Consider the following 24,134-nt stretch of genomic DNA (forward strand, 5'->3'; position numbering starts at 1 on the left):
GAGAGCAAAAAACCACCCCCAAACAACCAAAACAAATCAAACAGAACAACAAAAAAACCAAACAAAAACCCACCAAAAAACCCCTAAACCCAACCAGCAGCATAAAAATGAGTGGGGTTTGCCAGTATTCTGTGCACTGAAAATCCTATCAAAGAATAACATCAGATGTTTTTATAGTATAGACACCACTACAACTGAACAAAATTGTTCCCTACTTGCTGAAGTAGCATAAGTCAAAGTAGTCTGAGATCACAAAATTAAAAGTACAGATGCCAGGCTGTATAATTTTGCACTACTGCTATCAAACCTTGTTTTTGTGTGACTCTTCCAACTTAACACCCAGTGTGACTACATTGCATAGCTTTGCATTATACTCTAGACCAAGTCATCAAACATGACTCACACTACAAAGAAACAGTGCAAGTGTTGACATCAGAATGGATTTTGGTAATACATTTCACAATGGTTCATGTTCAAAAGGAAATTAAACAAACTTGTTCCATATATTAAGCTGTTAAATATATTCCCCTTTAGAAGTCCTTTGTTGTAGTAAAGAATGTCATATTTATTCTTCTACAATTTATTTCCATCAAAAGTTCAGAGTGCAATAATACCAAAGGCTCTATAAAGTCCCAGCTGTGGTAGGTATTGCCACAAAAGCAGATGTCCTCCAGAAAGCACATACTAATTAGTTTTGTTGGTTTTATTTTCCAAATACACAAATCCCACCAAAGATGCAAAGGTAAAACCAGATTTCTACATTTCATAATGTTTTTCTCAGTTATGTGATGCTACTTACAGTTTTCTCATGTAATCTACAATCTTTAACGAAGCTGTAATAGGAACATCATCAAACAAAACATAAGGCCTATGAGTTACACACCTGCTAGCATTCATTCTCTCTAAATAACACTTCTAATTGGGTCTACCAGGTACACTACAGTTCCTTGTTGACGAGTTAGAATAGCTCAAAAGATACAAAGCAAAATAAGAAATCAAGAACTACAGGACAGCATTATAACCACTATATCAGCACTCTAAAGTGAAAGGAAGGCTAGAAGGAACAATGAAGGAATAGTCTCTTTTCCAAACACAAATCAAGAAACAAAGCACATTCTTTCAGTAATTGTTACTGATTATCATTCTGTCATTACCCCAAATGATTGGTTTGCTTGCAGACTGATTCCTTTCCTTAATTTTAAATGTTCAAATCTACAAAGCTGATTATTCTGAGAAAAACAGTTTTCAGCTAAAGGTCAGATTTTTTTTTTTACTAAATTACTTAATTCTTCATTTATACATGGCATCAAACCTAACCACATTCTATCCCTATGCAGCAGAATACACATCCTAAAATTTGTCTGCCAATCACTTCCTCCTGTTTGAAAATTTTAAGTGGAAGAAGTGAACTTTTGATTAAGTTCTTAAAAATAATTATTTTAATAGCTTTCAAGACAAAAATATTTTTATTGACACCAGATGTAACTGTAGCTGCAATCCTACCTCACGTTCCACTTTCACCTAGTACTCTTCAATCTAAGGCAAATAAATTGAATTCAAATTCCCTGCAGAAGTTGGTGCTTCAGGTTTTATAAAGCGCCCGAGCACAGAACAAATAAAAGAAATTAATAACAGCTCAGAATTTACAAACTGAACACACAGTATTTGAGCAAACTAGTTACTCCTGTTAGTGGTAGTGTTTTCTTTTCAGGAGTCACCCAATATCAAAAGCATAACAATTTTAAGAAGCTCAGAAATTCTTTATGTATTAGATTGAAACCTGGCAAATTTTCTAAAAAAATCAAACCAAACTCAGTAACAGATTTTTGGTGCAACTCCTATTTTTCTTTGAACAGGTTCAAAAATTCTCACTTAGAAAGTAGCAAAATAAAGCTGAAAATGCATTTTACATTAATACAATTTGTAGGGTGAAACATTTACCTTGAGTGTAAGCATAGTCGTCTGATCCAGAACTAGAACTTCTTTGATACTTATGGCTTCCTTTTTCTCCTCCAGATCCTGGGATTACAGAAATAGGCTGAATAGGTTCTGGTGCTGCAGAACGCTCTTCTTGGTCCACTAAATTTAAAAGATTCTCAGTCGGTGCTCGACCTACTGTGATTTTAAAAATGGTTGGGTTTGGCTGAGATACCATTACCCGAGGAGACTGTGTTGGTGCACCCGTAGGTCCAGTTGGTTGAGTGTAGGTAATATATACCGGATTAACACTAAATGGAGGTTTGGGTTGACCCGACATACCTCTTGATGGAGAGCTTGAAGGAGGAGTAGTGGGTGTATACAGCGGGTGCTGGTTTCGTTGAGATGGTTGATTACTTATGGGTGAAGGACTTCTGTTCATTGCAGTCCCAGGTCTTTGTGGTGGTTCAACTGTAATTTCTATTTTATTCATGGAACCTTTGGATAAACTCGGTCCAGCAAAAGTAGGAAGATATGATACAGAGTGACCACCTTGTTTTTGAAAAGTCTGGGATGCTTGTTGATATGGATGGGGTGGGACAGTTGAAGGACTAGGAGGCATGAAAACATGTGAACTCTGATGACTCAGCTGAGGAGGTTGAACTTGGTGTTGAGGAGAGCCAAAGGGAGAGGGACACTGAGACGCCGGTGGTGATCGAAAAGCTGACTGAGGGATCTGGGGTTGTTTAGGAGAATACTGAGAAGGTTGGTAGTTCTGTTGATGGGGATACACAGGTAGAGGACGGGGAGAATAATGTGGAACTGGGCCCTGCGGTGATGAATGCCACTGTGTATTCTGAGGAGTCTGTCGTCCTGAAGAACTCTGAGATGTTTGTCTTATATAAATAGAGCCAGGAGTCCCATAAAGATTGCTTGGAATCTGTGGAAGAATTTGTAGAGCTCTGGGTACACTCTGTCCAGAGGGGAGGTTTTGTGATACTGTAACAGTAATGGGATTTGTACTGTACCGAGGTATGTGCATATACGTGGGAGGAGGGCCTTGCATAGCAGACGTGTTCATTCCTGTTTGTATGGAAGATGGCTGTGGAGGTGGCTGTGGAGGAGGAGTAGCTGCATTTCTATTCTGGTCATTCATGAAAAATGGATTGTAACTAGGAGAAGCTGCCACAACAGCGGGAGCAGAATGTGGTTCTTGGACTAAGCATATCAGCTGTTTACCTGCTGTGCGTTGTGGATCAATATGTCCATCACTTGAACTATGTACCAGTGTACGACCACCATTAAGTTGAGCTCCATCCCCTGCATGATAGCTGGTATGAGGATGAATACCCAGATTAATGTGCAAAAGGCTATTTCTATTCATTCTGGTATCATCAGGGCTATGGTACTCCATATATAAGTATTTGTTGCTCTCCTGTGCGAGGGCTCGACAACAGGCATCTAGGTTGTTGTTGTTCTAGGAGTAAGAATGAACATATATTGTCAAATGGCAAAAGAAAATGCCACTGCTTAGCATTCAACAAGCATTCAACTGAAGCTGCAGTCAAGCCCAGCTTGAACAGAACTACAGATAACATCTCAGAAACACAAATTTTGAAATAAAAGTAATACCTACCAAGTCATAGTACGTAAGTAGTACATAGTCACCATGGTATCTAGCAAAATGTTATGGTTATACTAGCTACAGTATAACATATTAAGAAAATCAAGTCCACATTTGGGGAAAGCAATGGTTAGGAACAGGTATCTACACTTCTAATAGCAGCAACACAGATCTAACTGAACTAGATCAAAATTGCAAACTCTGTAAAGTTGAACCCAAAATACGGATGACATTTTAATGTTTACCTGAGCATTTACTATTCTCACCTTTTTTTACTGTTTACCTGAGTATTTCTCTTTACATGAAAGTTTCAAAGCCCTGAATTTTCTTGGTACAATAAAAAAAACCCCAAGCAACCAGAAAATGAAACAAACCACAAAAGTTTTCCTTGGTACAGCAGAATGTAGTGCCTTAAAAATAAAGTCAGTATCAGTATTGCCTCAAAAAGTACGGCAATTCCATAAAGCACCTTACAATTCTGACATAATTTCAACTGTCTTTCAGAATCAAGGTTAAAAAAAAAAAAAGTTTATTGATACGTCAGTGAGGAAACCAAATAACCCCTGAAAACGTTTCATGTCTTCTTCGGTGCCAGCAGCTGAAACTATACAGACATATTATGAAGCAAATCAAAAATATAATGGGGAATTCCCTTTCCCTTAATCTTTCCCTAGCTTAATCTAGTCTTGTCCAAAGAATGACATAAGTGATAGCTCTTCTTTAAGAGCAGGACCACTAGAAGGCCATCCAGATTGTATGTTTTTTTTTCTCCCCAGTTTCTCATGCAACAGTTGTATCAGCTGATCAGCTGTGACTCAGTTTTTAATTTAAACAGCAGTTAAATTTAAAAAAAAAAAAAACAAACAAAAAAAACCCCAAACAACAAAAAAACCACACCATACTCTAAGTTCCACTACATTTGGCCCTCAGGTCCCTAACTTTGTTACATGTGATCTAAGACCAGTACCTTTTGTGACATACAGCACGTCCTACCAGAACGAGTGTGTACATATTTATATATAGATGAATACACCCTTGCCTTCCTTAGTGTGCTAAGATTACCATCCTAAACAATATACGCCACTAATGGTTTCACTTCTGTTTCAAATAGTATCACTCTGTAAAGTTTGTATACATCACATGTATACTCACATGACCTTGTAACACTATTTTCTACAGCCTACTCGCTAGTTGAAAAGTCATATCAGTCCTTTACTGATACCTAGTCAGCCTTAATGCTAAAGCGAAGATTACTTTCCCAGAATTTCATGATTCCACTATCACGCAAACATACATATTAAGCATCTCAGATAAAGCTTTACTACTGAACATGACAGAAGACAGAAGAATCCAGCAATTATGTTTGATGAACTCTATAGATACTTCTCCCTGACTACTTTCCCTCCATGCCAAGCCCTCCTTCTAGACTCCAATGGTCAATGAAAATATCCAGTCATATCACAGAAAAAAATAAAACCAGAACATGTGGGAATCAGGCACTGTAATAATAACCAGCACCACAGTTCCAAGACAGCCATCTCAAAAAAGCTAACCACTATGAAAAGCCACTTGATTTCTAAACTGAACTTCATAGACTCCCCAGCTTCCTAAAGTAACTTCATCAGGGTGTAGGTAGAGAGAATAGGGACAGGCCTAAATGTGATTTTCTCGGAGTAAGAAATATATTTGCTATTTCAAAGCACTCTCAATTTTTGATAGATCCAAAACACATACTGGTTTACATCAAGAACACGTATTGCAAAACATTAATGGAAACCAGCTCATGTATCTTAAAACAAATATAAAGTGGGTTTGGAAAAAAAATGACAGATATTTGCAACATTACCCAGCTATACATATAATATATAATATACATAATATATATTCTATCACTGTATTATAGATATATATATGCTTCTGCAGCATTAGGGGCAGTTTCATTTTACCAGTTTAAAGATGTCTATGAGAAACATGGTTCATCAAAAGGATAATGTACTTAACAGTACAGAAGAGGTGAACATCAGGATAAGTAAAGATTTACATTACAGGGCTTCCCCTGCTGAAATCAATTAATTTGTATTTGCACGGTTTAAAAGACACAATGCAAAATTTACAGCCACAGTTATAAGTAAATCTACTCCTGTGCCACTACTTTCATCTCCAGCAGTTTATCACATTAGATTCTACATTAGCCACAGCCCCACAAAGCCAAACGATCTTGTATGTTTCTATTCTTCTCCTAAATCTTCCCATTAATGGAAGGTACCTCCAGATGACCAAGACTATGAAAATGATTATGTATGGTCACTTATTATCACTACCCATCATTTCCAATATGTGATTTTAGATGAAGGTGGAAGGAAGAAATGAAAAGGAAAGGGAAAAAAAGAGAAGAAAAAAAAGAAACTAAAAAGACAAAAGAAAAAAAAAAAGAACTGCCACCTGATTTGGAAACAGAGAAGTGAAAATAAATCTATGAATGGACAGCCATGGCAAAAAGACACTATGAAGACAGAAAAACTTTAGATTCCTAGCTAAGGGCAATTTCTTACCTCAGCAGAATGAGTCATTATTTGCTAAAATCTTTTCCAGTATGTTATTTATGTACCCACCATCAATAACCATTCTATTAGCCACTTCCCTTATTTCCTATATGCATAGGGTCACAGGTCAGACAGACAAGGAAGAACAGTCAGCAGGAAACCCCCCACAACCGTAAGTGAAGAATTCTAAAATCTTTTTACATAGAAGACAGTACACAAATTCAAGTAGTGCAGTTTTCCACTGTTAAAAAATAAAAGCAGGAGAATGAAAATCTATGCTCCATGTACACTACTAAAAAGAATTTTTATACCTCAAAAATAAAACACATAGGCTCTTTAAACTCTTTCCCATACCTGAAGCATGCACTGAGACACCACCCCTTCAGGTATCTCAGGGAAACGTTGTCGTAGATCATGGAGTACCTGAACGTCGAGTTGCTGACTGCTCTGCGCCATGCCAGACTGATGATGTTCCAGATTACCAAAAAATGTAATTCAACAGGCCTTCCAATGATTATGGTCTTCTGAGGCTTCCGGCATTTTCTGTAAGAAAGAACACAAAATCAATTATCTTCTAAGCCATCACAACAACTTCTCTTCCTTCCCCAGCTGCATCTGGGAAATAATTACTGTATCACACTTTTAGATCTAGATATCAAGAGAGACAATGGCTGAAACACAAAAATGGGAATCATCATGTCTCAAAATCTGATATTAAAACACTTAATATATCATAGGTATACCTATATAACATTTTCCTGGAATGTGCTAGTACAGGTATTTACGCAGTCCTCCTGTGGTACCATGTAAGCATAACTTAATCTGACCTACATGAAATAGAACTCCTATATACTTACTGCCAGTGAAATTCTGAACAGTTTGTAGGAAAGCCTGAGGTTATCACAAAGCATAAATGTCTTTGTTATTTGCAAAATGCTAGGAATAACATGCTGGAAAACTAAGAAGCACAATTACCGAAAATATTCCTCTAGTAGCAGGGCTTAAAACTCCTTCCTTGTTACATCACTACAAATCCAAGAAGCTGCAAGTTAAACAGACTTTAAAGAGTCATTTTTAGGGTTATGATGAGGATCTATTTCAGATTTTTGCAAAGCACTTATTATATTCATACTAACCTAAGTGACAAAACCCCCTCCTTCCATTTCACGATTATTGTATTCAACAGCAAAAAAGATTCTATCTGAGCTTAAATATCCAAGGACTGCTAGAAGGAAAACAAAGTGTGAGTTAACAAATGCTTCTCTCACTTCTGGCTTATCATCACAGTAGTAATCAAAAGGTAGCTGAAGTCTAAGTAAAGATTCACAACGACTTTGCATGAAAGTGGTGCACAACAGCCCCTGCAACACATCTATTATTGATAAGATTCAAAGACTTTCCAACATTACTCAATTGAATTCTTAACTGCAGAGACAGTAGTACCTGTGCTCAAGAACAGAAATGAAAGTCAGATACCAGCAGACGTGGTGTTCAAGTAATGTATTAGCTACTTGAAGTCCCATGCTTGTATCATGCTACCTCAGCCTCGATGTATTACAGTCAGGTTTTCACCTGTTAAGCTCCACTTCTAATAGCAGTCTAGAACAGTACAACATATCAGCACAATCATATACATAACTTCAGCACTAATAAACTCCAACAGTTCCCTGTATCTTTCCTACATTTTCAAAAAAATACAAAATGTCATTTTAGTATAAAAAAGCTTTAGTGTTTGTTTTGTTTTTTCTTTTTTTCTTTTTTTTTTTTTTAATTATTGAGTATTTAATAACCATGCCTTTCTTTTTTCACCCCTTTCAAAATAGTACTTCTTTTCTCTGAAAAGGGGCAAAATCACAACCACAACCACAAAAAAGCAGATGTCAAGGCCGCTCCACTATGTGGCTAATTTGTATGTGGACACCTTTTTCTTGGCTTTTTAACATTCATTAAATAACACACAGGCTTACAGGACAACTTCCTCTCTGTCATATCTGATAAATTCTAGTATTCAGTATTACATCTGTCATATCACTCACTTTCTCAAGATGAGACAAATTTAAAGAACAGCGAGATATGTGAGCTAGCCTGCTGTGATTTAAGAAATCCTACAGTAAACTTGCATTGTATAATCACAATGCAGCTCTGTTCACTGCAGTAAACCTGCAGACCCCTTTTATTTTAAAAGGAAACAAGTTTCCACTAACTACAAAAGCCAGCTGAAACTTTGTACCTACACTCACAGTAGGGGACTTTTCATAAAACTTACTTTTTATAAATGACAAACATCATACTCTGAAAGGCAGACCAGTGCCAGAACTCTCAAAGAAAAACCTAGAATAGAATAGGAGTTGGAAAGGACCTTAAGATCATCTAGTTCCAACCCCCCTGCCATGGGCAGGGACACCTCACACTAAACCATATCACCCAGGGCTTCGTCCTTGAACACTGCCAGGAATGAGCATTCACAACCTACCTGGGCAACCCATTCCACTGCCACACCACCCTCACAGGAAAGAGCTTCCGCCTTATATGTCATCTGAATTTCCCCTGTTTAAGTTTTAACCCATTCCCCCTTGTCCTATCACTACAGTCCCTAATGAATAGTCCCTCACCAGCATCCTTATAGCCCCCCTTCAAATACTGGAAGGCTGCTTTGAGGTCTCCACGCAGCCTTCTCCAGACTGAACAGCCCCAACTTTCTCAGCCTGTCTTCCTATGGGAGGTGCTCCAGTTCCCTGATCATCCTCATGGCCCTCCTCTGGACTTGTTCCAACAGTTCTATGTCCTTTTGATGTTGAGGACACCAGAACTGTACACAATACTGCAAGTGAGGTCTCACGAGAGCAGAGTAGAGGGGCAGGATCACCTCCTTCGACCTGCTGGTCATGCTCCTTTTGATGAAGACCAGGGTATGGTTGCTTTTCTGGGCTGTGAGCGCACACTGAAGCTGGCTCATGTTCATTTTCTCATCAAGCAACACCCCCAAGTCCTCCTCCACAGGGTTGCTCTGAATCTCTTCTTTACCTAATCTGTAGCTGTGCCTGGGATTGACCCAACCCAGGTGTAGGACCTTGTACCGGTCATGGTTAAACTTCATGAGGTTGGCATCAGCCCACACCACAAGTGTGTCAAGGTTCCTCTGGATGGCATTCCTTCCCTCTAGCGTATCAACAGAACCACACAGCTTGGTGTCATCGGCAAACTTGCTGAGGGCGCACTCAATCCCACTGTCCATGTCACTGACAAAGATGTTAAAAAAGATCCGACCCAACACCGATCCCTGAGGGACAACACTCATTACTGATCTCCAGCCGGACATTGAACTGTTGACCACAACTCTTTACGTGCAGCCATCCAGTCAGTTCTTAATCCACCAAGTGGTCCACCTATCAAATTGATGTCTCTCCAATTTAGAGATGAGGATGTCATGTAGGACAGTGTCGAACACTTTGCACAAGTGCAGGTAGATGACATCAACTGCTCCACCCCGTCCATCCATTCCGTAGCCCCATCATAGGAGGCCACCAAATTGGTCAGGCAGGATTTTCCCCTAGTGAAGCCATGCTGGCTGTCACCAAGCACCTGCTTGTTTTTCGTGTACCTTAGCATGCCTTCCAAGAGAATCTGCTCCAGATTTTGCCAGGCACAGAGGTGAGACTGACTGGTCTGTAATTCCCTGGGTCATCCATTTTCCCCTTCTGGAAAATGGGGGTTATATTTCCCATTTTCCCGTCGTCAGGACCTTCACCTGACTGCCATGATTTTTCAAACATGATGGCCAGTGGCTTAGCAATTTCATTTGCCAGCTCCTTCAGGACTGCAGGATGGATTTCATCAGGTTACATGGACTTGTGCACATTCAAGTTCTTAAGATGATCTCGAACCAGATCGTCTCCTACAGTAGGCCTAAGGTCTTCACTCTCACAGTCCCTGCATCCGCCTTCCAAGACTTGGGTGGTGTGGTCAGAGCCTTTGCCAGTGAAGACCAAGGCAAAGAAGTCTTTGAGAACCTCAGCCTTCTCCAAATCCAGGGTAGCCAGTTCTCCCAATAGCTTTCGGAGGGGGCCTACACTGTTCCTACTCTGTTTTTTTATCTGCTACATGCCTATAAAATCCCTTCCTGTTACCTTTCACATCCCTAGCCAAGTTTAATTCTAATTAGGCCTTAGCTTTCTTAACCTGGTCCCTAGCTTTCTGGACAACATCCCTGTATTCATCTCAGGCTGCCTGTCCTTGCTTCCACCTTTTATAAACCTCTTTTTTCTTGTGAATTTTTCTCAGCAGCTCCTTATCCATCCAAGGAGGTCTCCTGGCCCTCCTGCTGCACTTCATTCTAGTCAGGATGCAACACTCCTGAGCTTGTAGCAGGTGATCCTTGAATATCAACCACGAGTCTTGGGCCCCCTTGCCCTCTAGGGCTATATCCCATGGAACCTTACTAAGCAGGTTCCTGAAGAGGCCAAAGTCTGCTCTCTTGAAGTCCATGGCAGTGAGCTTGCTGCACCCTCTTCTCACTGTCCTGAGGATCTCAAATTTGGCCATCCTGTGATCGTTGCATCCAAGGCTGCCCTGGAGTGTCACATTTAAAATGAACCCTTCCCTTTTGGTGAGCACGAGGTCAAGCAGGGCACCTCTCCTTGTCAGCTCCTCTATTGCTTGCAGAAGGAAGTTGTCTTCCACACAATCAAGGAACCTCCTGGATTGCTTGTGGCGGGCCGTACCGTCGCCCCAGCAGATGTCAGGGTTGTTGAAGTCCCCCATGGGAGCATGGGCCTGCAAGCATGAGGCTGTTCCTATCTGTCTGTAGAGTGCTTCATCCACAGGTTCCTCTTGATCAGGCCGTCTGTAACAGATCCCCACAGTAATGTCTGCCATCGCTTTTCTCCTTTTAACCCAGACCCACAAACTCTGTTGACTGCTCACCTGTCCCCAAAGTTCCATACTCTCCAGCATATCCCTAACATAAAGGGCAACTCCCCTCCCCACCTGCCAGGCCCGTCTTTTCTAAAAAGCCTGTAATCTTCTATTCCAACACTCCAGTCATAGGAGCCATCCGTCCATGTTTCTGTGATGCGTATTATACCATACCCCCGTAGACGCGCACACACCTCTAATTCCTCTTTTTTGTTCCCCAATGAATGAAGTGCAGTAATGAAGAATATCCTATCAGAATAAACTGCAGTTAAAAACTCCTGTGGAATAACAAATGACAATATCCGAAAATCTGAAATAAAAGGTAATAACTTTAATAATTTCATTTGCATGAACAAAAGCCTTCATATCACTTCTCTTTTCAAATGTAAATGGAAATGTAATATGGGCTACTGGCCAGCTATTAGTTTTATCACAGAATTCTCTTCTAAACACACACACACAAAATTCACTTTGAAGAGTTGAAGCTTCTAGTTACAGAGACAGCCTTGAAAAGACTATAAGAAACCTGAAATAGTTATCTTGAGAAGCATGAACACACATTTATTCAGAACTCTTTGAATTCCATGCTTACAGTAGTGTGGAAATTTTTTATTTTTCAGCCAGTACCACAGAATTCACTACTGCCTTATCCAGGAGCCCAGCACTTTGTTATACTCATTATTCACCATTTTGTCCTGCCTATTCTGTTTGACCTGCCTACAGCTGACTGCACATTTAACACTCTAAGCAAGCACAAACTGGCTGGAATACAATACTTGCTTCCCACGTTGCTCCACAGCACCCAGCAGGTGGAGAAGCAAGTTGTTCAGAGAGCCAAGAGCTTACAGCACAGACTACACAGCTAACATGCTTAGAGAAGAACTCCTGCTGAGCCACAAGAGACTAAGAAAGCAATCCTTCAAAGCTTCTTTCTTTCACAGCATGCACAGGCTAAGGGACACGCTGAGGTGCATTACACTACCAGCCTTATAATTACTGAAAGTTCACAGAGCAGAACACATCAAAAAACAATCCAAAGTCACAATAAAAGCAAGACACTTCATCTGTAACTTTCAAAAAAGAACTGAGAATACCCAAACTCCAGTTGAAAAGTATTTCACTAGGATGGACTAAATTAACACTGCTACACACACAGCAGTTCTAATGACAGAACCAAAGGATATTGTTGCAGAATTGGTCCGGCTGTGTTAACACACAGAGATGACCTTGTGAGCCACTAGTGAATCTGAGGATTATGCAAAGCATTACTCGAGCCCTAAACATGTACACTAATCGGGTTTCCACACCTTTTAGATGCCCAAATTATACATACAGCAAAACATTATCTTAAATTTATCTTCTTTCCTTAAACCCTTTGCGTACCCTGCAAGTTACGGAACTAGTCAACAGTTTAATCAATTAACTGATGCCTCTTTTCTAAAAGAATGAATAAAAAAAAAAAAAGTAGAATTACTACTTTATTGATATTCCCCACAGACCTGTTCAAATATTGCTAAAGAAAATACATTTCACTACTGTTATTTTTGAAGCACTGAATCACCTAAATTGAAGATACATGAATCATCAGTAATGAGATCGAAGTGAAAAATAAATGAGGTCAACAGATACTATCTGGCATTTATAAATTATGTACTGGTATGCACTTATGCAATTACAATGTTTGGAGCAACTAAAATAATTCCTGAGTGAATTTCCGGAAAAGAGGATACCTGGAAGACAGTTTTTCAGGTCTCATCAATTTAAAGTTAATTGTTAAGAGTCTTACAGTAGCAGTTGGGCCTTGAAGGATAAAAGAAGAAAAAAACCCCTAAGACAAAACACAATAATAAAAGTCAGTTTATAAAAGTAACACCTCAGAGGCATCCTACTTTTTACATAAATTCTGTCATCTTAAAATATTTAAAACTCCTTTAGATTCCACGAATGAGAAAACACAGCTGGATTTAAGCAGGGTCAATTAAAAAAAACTCGGTTTCCTCTGAATACTACACAAATGTAATTAAGTTTCATTGTCCCGACTTCTGGTCAAATGCATGTTGATGCCTACAGACAAAAAGTAGATTTACTGAATGGCATTCAAATGAACTCAACCCAATATTTGTAAATAAATCTACTTTCTTCCTCCTTATTTATCTCAAATCAAAGTGTTGAAGATGAATTTTGGCCTTCAGATTCATAAATACTGTAAAATATTTTTACTTGAGCAATCATAGGGCAATTCCTTCAAACATTTGCACTGGACTGACAGGCTTTTAGCCAAGAGATAGGAAAGGCTTCAGGGAAAGTTAGGAATGCTAGATGCTCTATTCTGTATAAAAATTACAGGAACCGGAGTATGAAGATACCATGAAATTTAGGTGGACAAAACAGTGTAACAACTTCTTAAAAACGGAATCTCCAGAATAGAAAGGACAAAATTAACACAAATCAGTAAGCTATGAGAAAAGCTAAATATATAAACATCTTCACCAAGCAAAAGTGACTTTGACTTTAAGAGACATTTAAACTCATTTGTAGTAAATATAAAGCAGCAAATCCAATAAACAGTTACATAATCCAAGCTCATGATATTAGTTCCTAATTGTTATCTCTTTCTCAACAGCAGCACCTCCTGTTTGTATTTGCTACTGGCATCTAGGCATTAAACTTCGGAGTAACACTGGTATCAGTGCTACTGTTCTGAGCCAAACAGAAGAGCAGTAACAGTCTGAATATCCTCCATGAATTTTATTTTCTTCTCTGCTAGTAAACAGAGGAAGAACTGTGAAGACGACAGGATCTGAGGAAGCAGAAAGATACAGGAATCTAAAATTCTGTTTCATTAATCTGGATTAATACAGAATGTTTCTCTAACCAAAAACAGCAGGGTAAATAAAAAATGAGAGCATGTCCAAAAGAAAAATATGTTCCCTAAATGGAAGAACAATAATAAAAGTCTACCACTCATTTGTAATTATTTTAGTAAAACATGACATTTTGTTTTCAAAGCCATCCTAACTAACTGGCTCCACAGCACGGGTTCTGAATCAGAGTGACATCTTGTATCTTCATTTCTAAAATTATTTATTATTAATAAACATATTTCAATAATAAAAATATTTATTTAATAATAAACATATTTCAATAATAAAAATATTTATTTAATAATAAACATATTTTAATGATAAAATATTTATTTAATAATAAACAGGGGTGATCTACGTTAGAATAAGGAAGAAGTGCTTTATTGTGAGGGTGGTCAGGCACTGGAAAAGCCTTACAGAACAGACCATTCATGCCTGCAACACAAAAACCCCAGCATTACTAGACTAGCTCTACAAAGTAACATTACTAAAGTATACAGCAAAGTTAGACTACACAGAGAGTTTAGGAAGAAGTTTTGTCTAGATCAGAACTTTCTTATATAATTGAAAAAAGTTAGTTATTAATAACATATATTAGGACATTCATGTTTTGTGACTACTTACTTTTAGATTCCTAAATTAAAGGTGTTGTACTATATTGAAATAATCCCACCAAAATGTTACCCAGGTACTGAACTACAGTGTATTCCATTACCAGGCACAGTGCATAACAGATCCTCCAAATAGTCTATTATTTTCCCAACTGTGAAAATTATATTACTATAACATAAACAAAGATCTAAGTTGCATTTAAAAGATTAGCCTCCTTATTACAAGTGTCTTTATAAACCCTATGCCCCAAGAAAATAGGTGAAAACATTCTACCTCTCACAAAAGTAAAATATCACCTATTCTAGCTTCAGCACTCACATTCAGTAACTAGTCCAAAGCATTTATATTATTTTCAAATAAACCCCCCCCTAATTTGGACAATTTAAGTCGCTAGAAACTGTCTTACTGGGAAAAGATTTCAAAGTTTTTATTTACATATGCATGTATAGGAATTGAATTTGGTGAATTATGCTTTTGTTAAGTTTCTTGAATGAAGTTATCCTATAAGCAAGGGCTACTTAGGGGGTAGATATCAATTTAGTGTCTAGAATAGATGTGGACAAACTTTCACTGCCTCCAGAGTGATCTAGAGATTCAGCTACAGTCCTCCAAGGATGCAAAGATTTATTGTATATGAGGCAGCATGAAAATGCAGTGAGGTCAGCTGTAGTGAGTTACAGCTCAGGCACAACTCACCAGTTTTCTCCACCTTTCCTCCCATGCCAGCCATCTCAGCTGAACTAACTCAACCTGCTAAAACAATTAAGACCACTTCTTACTATTTTAATAAGCTTACCTTGCACAATCAATGCCCACTGAATATCACACCAAATGTGGAAAGGAAAAGAGTAAAAGGTAGGAAGGGATACAGGACCAGGAATATCACCTCCCTGTTTTTAGCAAAGATAAGACAACTGATCAATAAAAGCTGTAACAAAAATGCACCTTCTTCATCTGAAGCAGATTTAGAATGAAAGAACTGAAGCTGTTCTTGTATGAACAGCATTAAATTGGAATGGGGTTTTTGCAAAGTGTCAATACTGGAGTTAAAGAATATGGTTGTGGTACTGCAAGAAAGCTGTCAGCTGTGCCCAGAAGGCACATGAGCAAGAGGTCAGAACTGAAACTGTACTTCAAACTCCACATCACTTCCCTACAGTCCATGCAATACTGTTCTCTACAAAAATTCTTTCTGAAAACCATGGTGGACCAACTGATTACAGGCAGCCAGCTCTTCATCACTGATATGATGATACCTTCTACATCTCTGTTGACACATTGGTTACATTCTTCCAAAGGCTCGAATATCCTCCATACACTGCGTGCCAATAGTAAAATATAAGAAGACAAGAAAGGAATTAGCTGAGCTTACAGATTTAGAAATTACTTTATTAGAGAAAGTATCAATATATTTTGATTTTTACCTAACACAGTGCTTTTAACAAATGACTTCAGCCAAAGTCATGATTACATCCCTACGCCACTTCTGTATTTCAATACACATGCAGATGCTAAGGTATATAATTACTGTGATGCTTCTTATGATGACTGCAAACCCACAGCAGAAAAATTGTTACATCAACAGTTTTGTAAATAAGCTTGTATAAGATCATGAATTTTGAAGATGCCAATTCAAACTGAGTTGCTTCACACGAAGCATTAACTAAGGAAAACCATGGGTTTTTTTAATATCCCATCCCACACATAGTTACTATTTAATGCATCTGAACCCAATTATAGCCTTGTAAACATGCCTGGCACATGACCTGGCTGCAGATGAAATCACATAATCTCACCTCTAATCCTTGAGCAGCCTCTGGAACCACTGTTGGCCTAAATTCAAAGGGGCCTGCAGTAAAATATTAAACTGACTGTAAATGGCTTAAAGTCATCAGACTATTGGGAATAATAAAGAGAACAATTTAGTACACTAAGTTTCTATTTAACCATTCAAATGAAACCAATTAACTCATCCCACAAATAACACACCAATCCAGCTAAGACTTTGGATTGCATTTGCAGCAAAGGCCTGTGAATACTTTTATGGCAATGTGAGACCTTTATAAAAGGTTTGCTAGCTGGAAGACCTTGAAGTCTCAGAAATACAAGAAACCAAACTGCTATAACAATGCCTTGGGAGCAATTTTTCCCTCACAATTACCTTCAGTCACACACTCACTGTTTAAACAGGATGTATGACAAAAAAAAAAAAAAAAAAAAAACAAAAAACAAGAAATATTTTAGCTGGACTGTTGCAGGGAAAAGGAATTTTTAGGATTACATATAACTAAGAACAACTCTCCCACCTCACAAATCACAATGACCTTTTGTTACGGATGCTTTTTTATTACAGGGTGATACATCCCACAGCTTTGGGGGTGTATTGTTTCACAGTGTAAGAAAGATACGTACAACAGAATTCAAAGACATTTTGTCATTTCATACAGACACATTAAATTCAACAAAAGAAAAGCAGTCAATATTGAAAGCTGAGCTCAGCATGCTGCTTTTACTGCTCTGAATGAATGTCTGCATCATTAAAAACACTTCATGGTTTGGCAAGTCATCTCGTGGTGAAAATCTGTTCACTTGTGCAGAAGATCAACAGATTCATAAAGCTCCTGGATGGCAGGAATATAAAATCATAGAATAGTTAGGGTTGGAAAGGAGCTTAAGATCATCTAGTTCCAACCCCCCTGCCATGGGAAGGGACACCTCACACAAAACCATGTCACCTAAGGCTCTGTCCAACCTGCCCTTGAACACCGCCAGGGATGGAGCATTCACAACCTCCCTGGGCAACCCATTCCACTGCCTCACCACCCTCACAGGAAAGAACTTCCTCCTTATATCCAGTCTAAACTTCCCCTGTTTAAGTTTGAACCCATTCCCCCTTGTCTTATCACTACAGTCCCTAATGAAGAGTCCCTCTCCAGCATCCTTACAGGCCCCCCAGATACTGGAAGGCTACTACAAGGTCTCCATGCAGCCTTCTCCAGGCTGAACAACCCCAGCTTTCTCAGCCTATCTTCATATACGAGGTGCTCCAGCCCCCTGATTGTCCTTGTGGCCCTCCTCTGGACTTGTTCCAACAGTTCTATGTCCTTTTTATGTTGAAGACACCAGAACTGTACATAATAAAGAAGTATCGAGCAAAATAAAACTCATATGATAAAGTTATTCAAGGTTATCTGACAATTCTTAGTTCGATATCCCTGTCCGCTTTGCCATAGAACAGTTACACAGCCATACAGTAGTTACACAGATGTATCATTTGATGGCCTGGAGCAGCTGAGAGTGCTGAGATAGCATGTAACTCATTAAAGCCAGCATGATGAGAATACTCTTATATCACATTGATGAAATGGGAGCCTAAAGAAACGAAAACATCCCTTCTCTTGTTTTTTTTTTTCTGTTTGGTTGGGGGTTTTGTTGTTTTGTTTTGTGTGGTTTTTCTTTATTTGTATGTTTATGGGTTTTTTTGGTGGGGGTGTTGGTGGTCAGTTTTGGTTTTATTAGCTTAAACCTCAGCAATAATCAGTTTTATCCATGTTTGAAATTATTTCCACAGATTCTGTAAATGAAGAATATTGGGATATCATGTGTGATGAAGACATGCCACAAAAGCAATATGCAATTCTGAGGTAAGAGAAACCTGGGTGGAGGAAATCCATTTTTGGTACAACTAGAACAGTGACACTGTCTAGAAATAGGACTCAAGCATCATGAGGATTCATCTGTGGTCTGTGGACAAGCATGTTAATGACACAGGTTGCTACTAAAATTCAAAAAAATCATGATTACTATTCTCTCTTAGATACATATTTTGTGTTGCTTCATGTACTTCGGAATTCACTTTGCTTTTATCCCTTCCATTATGGTCTGTCATCCTTGTGAGCTAGCAATATCTAAATGGACTAGTGTTATCTATTTACTGTTTTCCCTCTCCCATCTGTGACAGACGACACCAAAAAATGTTATGGGAACAATACAGACAGTTTAGTATTTACACAGATTCAAAAAAAATATATAAATAATCAGGCACCAAGAAACCAATTTGCCAGGTGGAAAAGGAGTCGGAAGTATTGCTTTGCACAGATCTAACATTTTCAAAACAAGTCACACATTATTCTGTGGTCATGATTAGATTTCTGTCCTTTAAAGTAAGACTAGTATTAGACAATAAGAGACCTTATTTATCCCACTGCTTTGGAAGCAAAAGGAGTGAAAGTCATCTCTACAATATATACAAGTCTCCACAAAGTAGAATTTATTTTTAACAGCTACATGGTACACTACACCAGCAGATACTAAAACCTGAATGATAATAAGAACACCACTTAACTGGGACACTGATACTCATTTTAGCAAGTAGTTAACAGGTTCTTGGCCAGTAATTCCTCTAAGTAGATCACAACCAGAACGGTTTGGGTTGAAAAGGACCTTTAAAGATCACTTAGTTCAAACCCCCCTGACAAGGGCAGGGACACTCTTGCTTAGATCAGGTTGCTCAAATCCCCAACCAAATGCCTTGAGCATTTCTCGAAATGGATCATTCACTTCTCTGAGCACCCTGCTCCAGTGCTTCACCCACCCTCACCGTAAGAAAAGTCCTCCTTATGTTCAATCTAAACCTGCCTGCCATCATTCAGTTTAAACCCATTGTCCCTCCTCCTGTCACTACAGACGTTGGTAAAAAGTCTCCTTCCATCTTTCTTATAAGTCTCTTTTATACACTGAGATGCCACCACAGATACTAGTAAATACTTCATTAGGATTTTATGGTTCTCTCACTCCACTGAGCAACTAGAAGCAGCTCTTGCTACATAATAAAGGTTACAAGACACCTAGGTTTTCCAGGCAGTGTGAGCTATTTCAGAAATTATGCTACTATGTAACAAGTACTAATTTCCAATATAGTTCTGAAGAATACTAAGTGCAACTAAAAGTTGTAAACACAAGTGAGTTTCTGTATCTCACAGATAATCTCCAGATTATCACAAGTATCACATTAGTACTAAAAGCTGTGAGGACAAGGAACTGGCTTTCTTACTAGGGCATACAATACGTGATTAATGACTGAGTATTTGTGAAATAAGGGTTGGGGCAGTGAACCAGCACAGTCAGATTTCTTAATTTGTAAACTCTAAGTGTTGGCTCTGCTAAAAGCAGTCTTATAATGATTAAATCTTTTTAACTTTTTCTTTCCATTATATCATTTTTTTTAATCAAAATGAGCCAAGAAAGGATCCAAGAAAACATAAAACTGTGTATATACTATAAAGTATGGGAAAAAGTCTACTGCAAATCTGTGGATCATAAACTTCAGCTTTTTAAGTACAGTCTGCTATTCTTACTCAGAAGTTAAACAACTACTAGCACCTGAGGTTTATATTAGAGGGAAACTGAGCTAACGAACTCCAAAAACTACTATTGTTTAATACACAAGTTGTTCCAGAAAGTGAGCTTCCCTCTCAGAAGTGTAAGATTAACACTTCTTGAAGAAATGTCTCCACCTATTGCTACAGAGATTTATCTGCAGGTCACTAGTCTGAATCTCAACCATCTCAACAGGAATTTAACACTGTTCCAGCCTAAGAGATGCTTGATAGCTCCTACACAAGGTGATTCTCAGCATTAGCTCCTGCTTCTGCATCACAAATTCATTGCTACACTTTGAATTTGTTTTTAAGACATCCAGAACAGGCTTTATTGCAAGACATATTTACACTGGTCCAAATACACTGAGTCCTTTCAAGGAGACTTCCACAAAATGAAACGCTGTACTTACTTTTGCAGTTCATAGCTGTAAGTATTCACTAAAGCCAGAAGTTTCGATAAGTCTGGAGACAACAGTCACAATTTAAAAAAAAAAGAAAAATTAACCAAACTGTGATTTGGTTTACCAACACAAAACTTATGAAATTTCAGAGTTAACTACGTTCATAAATCAACTGTTACACATACAAATGGCTATTCACATGGTTAGCCTAAATGTCTCCCTCATTTCTCTTTACCGTCTCACTTCGATTTGGGCTTCTTCCTATTAAAAACATTTGCTCCAAGTAAATGAATTGCTATCAATAAATCTAAAAGAGTCTATTGCCCATTTGCAGAATAAAAGCAACACAATCACATTAGTCATCAGAGCCTGCTGGTATTTCCATAAAAGGCACACTATTGCACTTCATGCATTAAGGGCTATACCATTTGAATTTTTAGTCACTTATTTGATTTACTTGGGTGGCTCAGCAAACAATTTCACAGTGAAGTAAAGGCTTGACCATCCTCTCAGAATCAGCTGAAGCTGTGAAAGAACTACAAAGTGTAAATTCATTCCTTTTAGTCAACAATACTATGAACTAGCCATAAAGCCAATGATTTATGACAACACAAACTTTAAAAAATTTAACTGTTTATGCTACCAAAGAAAATTTAAACTGTTCAAATTAAGTCATTCTTATGGCAGAAAGAGGAGAAAAAAGTTAAGAACCAGCTGGTTAAACATCAAGTTTCCTGCTTCTGAAATATCCCTGACAGACTTCTGTGATGGCTAACAGTGCTATAAACAAGTTAAAAATAACCAGACCAGTACAATTTGTCTGTCAAGCCTCTGATGAGTTTTTGTATGACAACCCTTGAAAATACTCTGGATTGAATACATTGACTAAATCAAAGATCTCTGTGTCGCTGGTAACCACATATATGAAAGAGTGGATAGGATGCAGACAATTTCTGTAACACACCCTGTCTTAAACATTAATTTTTCTGCCTCAGTGACGAGATTACTCTAAAACATAATTACACCTGTAAAGAAGTATTCTCTTTCCTGCAGAGATAAAAGGAGATACTGACTAGCATTAGTTTAAATTATATATAACTATATATATATGTATTCACTTCAACTCTTATACCCAAAATGAACAATTGAGAAAGAAAATGTACTGGGAAGCACGAACACCTATGCAACATTTTGTGACTTGACTACCACTAGCCTCTCTTCACTTTGGCCACCTTAAACTAGAAGAAAAACCCTAGATTAGAAAAAAGTGGAGTTCAGTGAGGGGATAAGAAAACCGATTTCAAGATCCCCAGCAAAAAATACTGATGGAGGATATGACTCCATACAGAGAAAACAGAGGAGGGAAGTCGACAGGGGCATATAAACGGCAACAAAAAATTAGACAGAAATTAGGAGAGCAGATACAGAAAAAAACAAGGAACAGACAGGAGTCAATACAGAGCAAAATACTGACAGTACAGAAAAACATGAACCACACACTCCCTACACACCAGAAAACATCAGCTTCCACTTTTGAAGCTTTGAATTAAGCTTTGGTGGCCAGACTGCGTAAGTATCTTTGACATAACTAACTGCTATAAAATACACTGGACAAGTCTTCTATCATTCCATGTTATGAAACCATAAAATGAACCTTGCCTATTTTGTTGTATCTTCTGATAAACATTGCATGAATAGCTACCCACAAAGGTATCACAAAGAGAGGTCCTACTAAGTTACACATAACATTATATTGATTGTATTTTATCTACATGTTTATTCCAGAACATATTAGCACATTGATGTTATCTATAATCATGTGTACATCTAAAGACACTTGAGTGTGGGCCATAGTTGAGGACTTGCTAGTGAAACAGAAAGTTTCCTAGTGAAACAGAAAAGATACCTTAAATTAAAACATTATCTGCCAACTACATATATATACACACACATGTGTATGTAGCTATATATTTGTGCATATATAGATGCCATATAAGCCATAGCTTAAACTTTTTCTCTTTTTTTCTTTTTGCTTTTGGGAACAGGGATGGAAGAGTGCATTGAAATTAGACATTTGTTTCTGCAATGTGTTTTTTTTTCTTTAATGCCACATTCATCTTCTGTTAACATTATTTTAAGACACAAAGTTTTATCTCTGCTTAGCCCCAGACAGACTTTCTGGGGAAGATGTGCCTTAGATACAATATAGAAAACATTTTGAAATGTTTTCATTCTTCGCTCACTTCAGCCTTCTCTATAAAGAACATTAACAGGATAAAAAAAAAGTCTGGTGAGAGGAAAGCTGTGAGTTTCCCTCTTTCCATAAGCAAGGTCTACCTTGTAACTGTTGCAGCAGGAAACCTTGGTAATATAAGGTAATGTTTAAACCATCAACACTCAGATAAAGCTGTAGCTACCCTCTGTTCAGTTGCTTCAATGGCTTATCTCCATTAGGAAGTCTAGATTATTTCAGATCCACTTGTTCCATGATCTTAGGCCAGAAACAGGACAAGCCAAAACAGATAATGGAAAGACCAGAATATGAATAAAACTGTTCCTAAGATGCACTGATGCATTCCTGCCAAAATTATTGTACAGCTTCAAAGGACTTGAACAGTATCCAGTAGCTTGACTTATAAAAGCTTTAGCATGCTCTCTTCCTTACAGAGAGCCTGGCACCAAACTGCGTTTTAACATCAGAAAAGGCAGACTGAAAAGCTGCAGATAGCAGCTGTAAAAGGGCAGCCACCAGCACCAAAGTATATTAATTTCCGCTTCACACTGCCAAATAACTTTTGTGCTCTTCTGTGTGCTGTGAGCAGAGGATGAGATTGGAAACTGATTTATCTAACAACTGAATGTTAAACTAGGAGCTTTATAAATTACAATCACTCATAGGTCACTCATAGCCATATAACAGCACAAACTGATTCCAAAGAACACTACCCCTCTTTCAGTCACAACTTTGGTAGGTTAAGGAAAACTGTTTTGCGGTCCTAACACCTTGATTACTCAGTGACACTGTCTGCAGGCAGGCTGTTGGTACTCACTTCATTAGTCATAACATTTGTTTATTTTTCCTGGTCTAATACCAGGCCAGAAAGTTTCAGATCCAAGTGATGAGATTAATGCAATTCCTGGCTGGAGTACACATGACTTTTCACATACAGCTGAGCATAAAGAGATCAATTTTGTTTTGATGGAGCTAGAGCCCTCTTTCACAGAGCTTGTGATCACAGGCTACAGCTGGGACATATTAAACAACTCCATGGCTAAAAAAAAAAATTAAAAAATCAGGCTTACAGTATACAACTCAAAGTGAAACAAGTTCTTCACTACTACCCAGTCTTTCCACAGTTGATATTGCATGGGCTGTCTAATAGTGAAGTTAGAAGCAAAATTTCACTTTGATCAGGAACAAAAAGTCTAAATCTGAATACGAGACGAATGAAGCACACATTTGGATTTCCACAGGATTTCACACAGAAGTCTGTAATCACAATTTCTTTTTTCAAAATACTTTATTTTTATTCTACATGACAAATATTCTTCCAAATGTAAGATAAATATGCATATTACAACACTTAAAGCAATCAGTATTTCTTATTTCTACACTGATCTGCCCTACTGGTAGGATAAACTGCACTGATTTCATTTCCCTTTTAGGAAGCTATCCTCATAATCCTGCTTTAGGAGAAGAAAAAAAAATAAAAAGGGCTCAAAGACAGCTCCAACTTCAAATAGTTGCTAACTCATTTTGCTCTTAAAGAGGTTTGGATTATTTCATCTCCCTGAAACAAGATGCTGTCCAGCAGCTCAAGGTAGCTTCATCCTCCAAAAGCACCGTCCCTTTTTGTTTTAACAAACATCTCCATTCT

The 24,134-nt window shown here is 38.1% G+C and overlaps 1 protein-coding gene across 3 annotated transcripts in view; it reads right to left on the reverse strand.

The window, feature by feature from the left end:
• TAB3 (TGF-beta activated kinase 1 (MAP3K7) binding protein 3) overlaps positions 1 to 24,134 on the reverse strand; it is a 52,036-nt gene that overhangs the window by 13,044 nt on the left and 14,858 nt on the right. The window contains exons 2-4 of one of the 3 annotated variants that reach the window (XM_031045059.2): positions 6,439 to 6,627; positions 2,260 to 3,394; positions 1,942 to 2,019 (exon numbers count right to left, since the gene is read on the reverse strand). In XM_031045059.2, coding sequence (XP_030900919.1) covers positions 1,942 to 2,019; positions 2,260 to 3,394; positions 6,439 to 6,540 — 1,315 coding nt within the window. In that variant the 5' untranslated portion in view covers positions 6,541 to 6,627. Of the gene's footprint in view, positions 1 to 1,941; positions 3,395 to 6,438; positions 6,628 to 20,265; positions 20,295 to 24,134 lie in introns of those variants that run through there. The other 2 variants (XM_031045058.2, XM_005144551.3) reach the window with 2 other exon arrangements.

Source organism: Melopsittacus undulatus, chromosome 2, assembly GCF_012275295.1.
Source record: "Melopsittacus undulatus isolate bMelUnd1 chromosome 2, bMelUnd1.mat.Z, whole genome shotgun sequence".
Taxonomy (NCBI): Eukaryota; Metazoa; Chordata; class Aves; order Psittaciformes; family Psittaculidae; genus Melopsittacus; species Melopsittacus undulatus.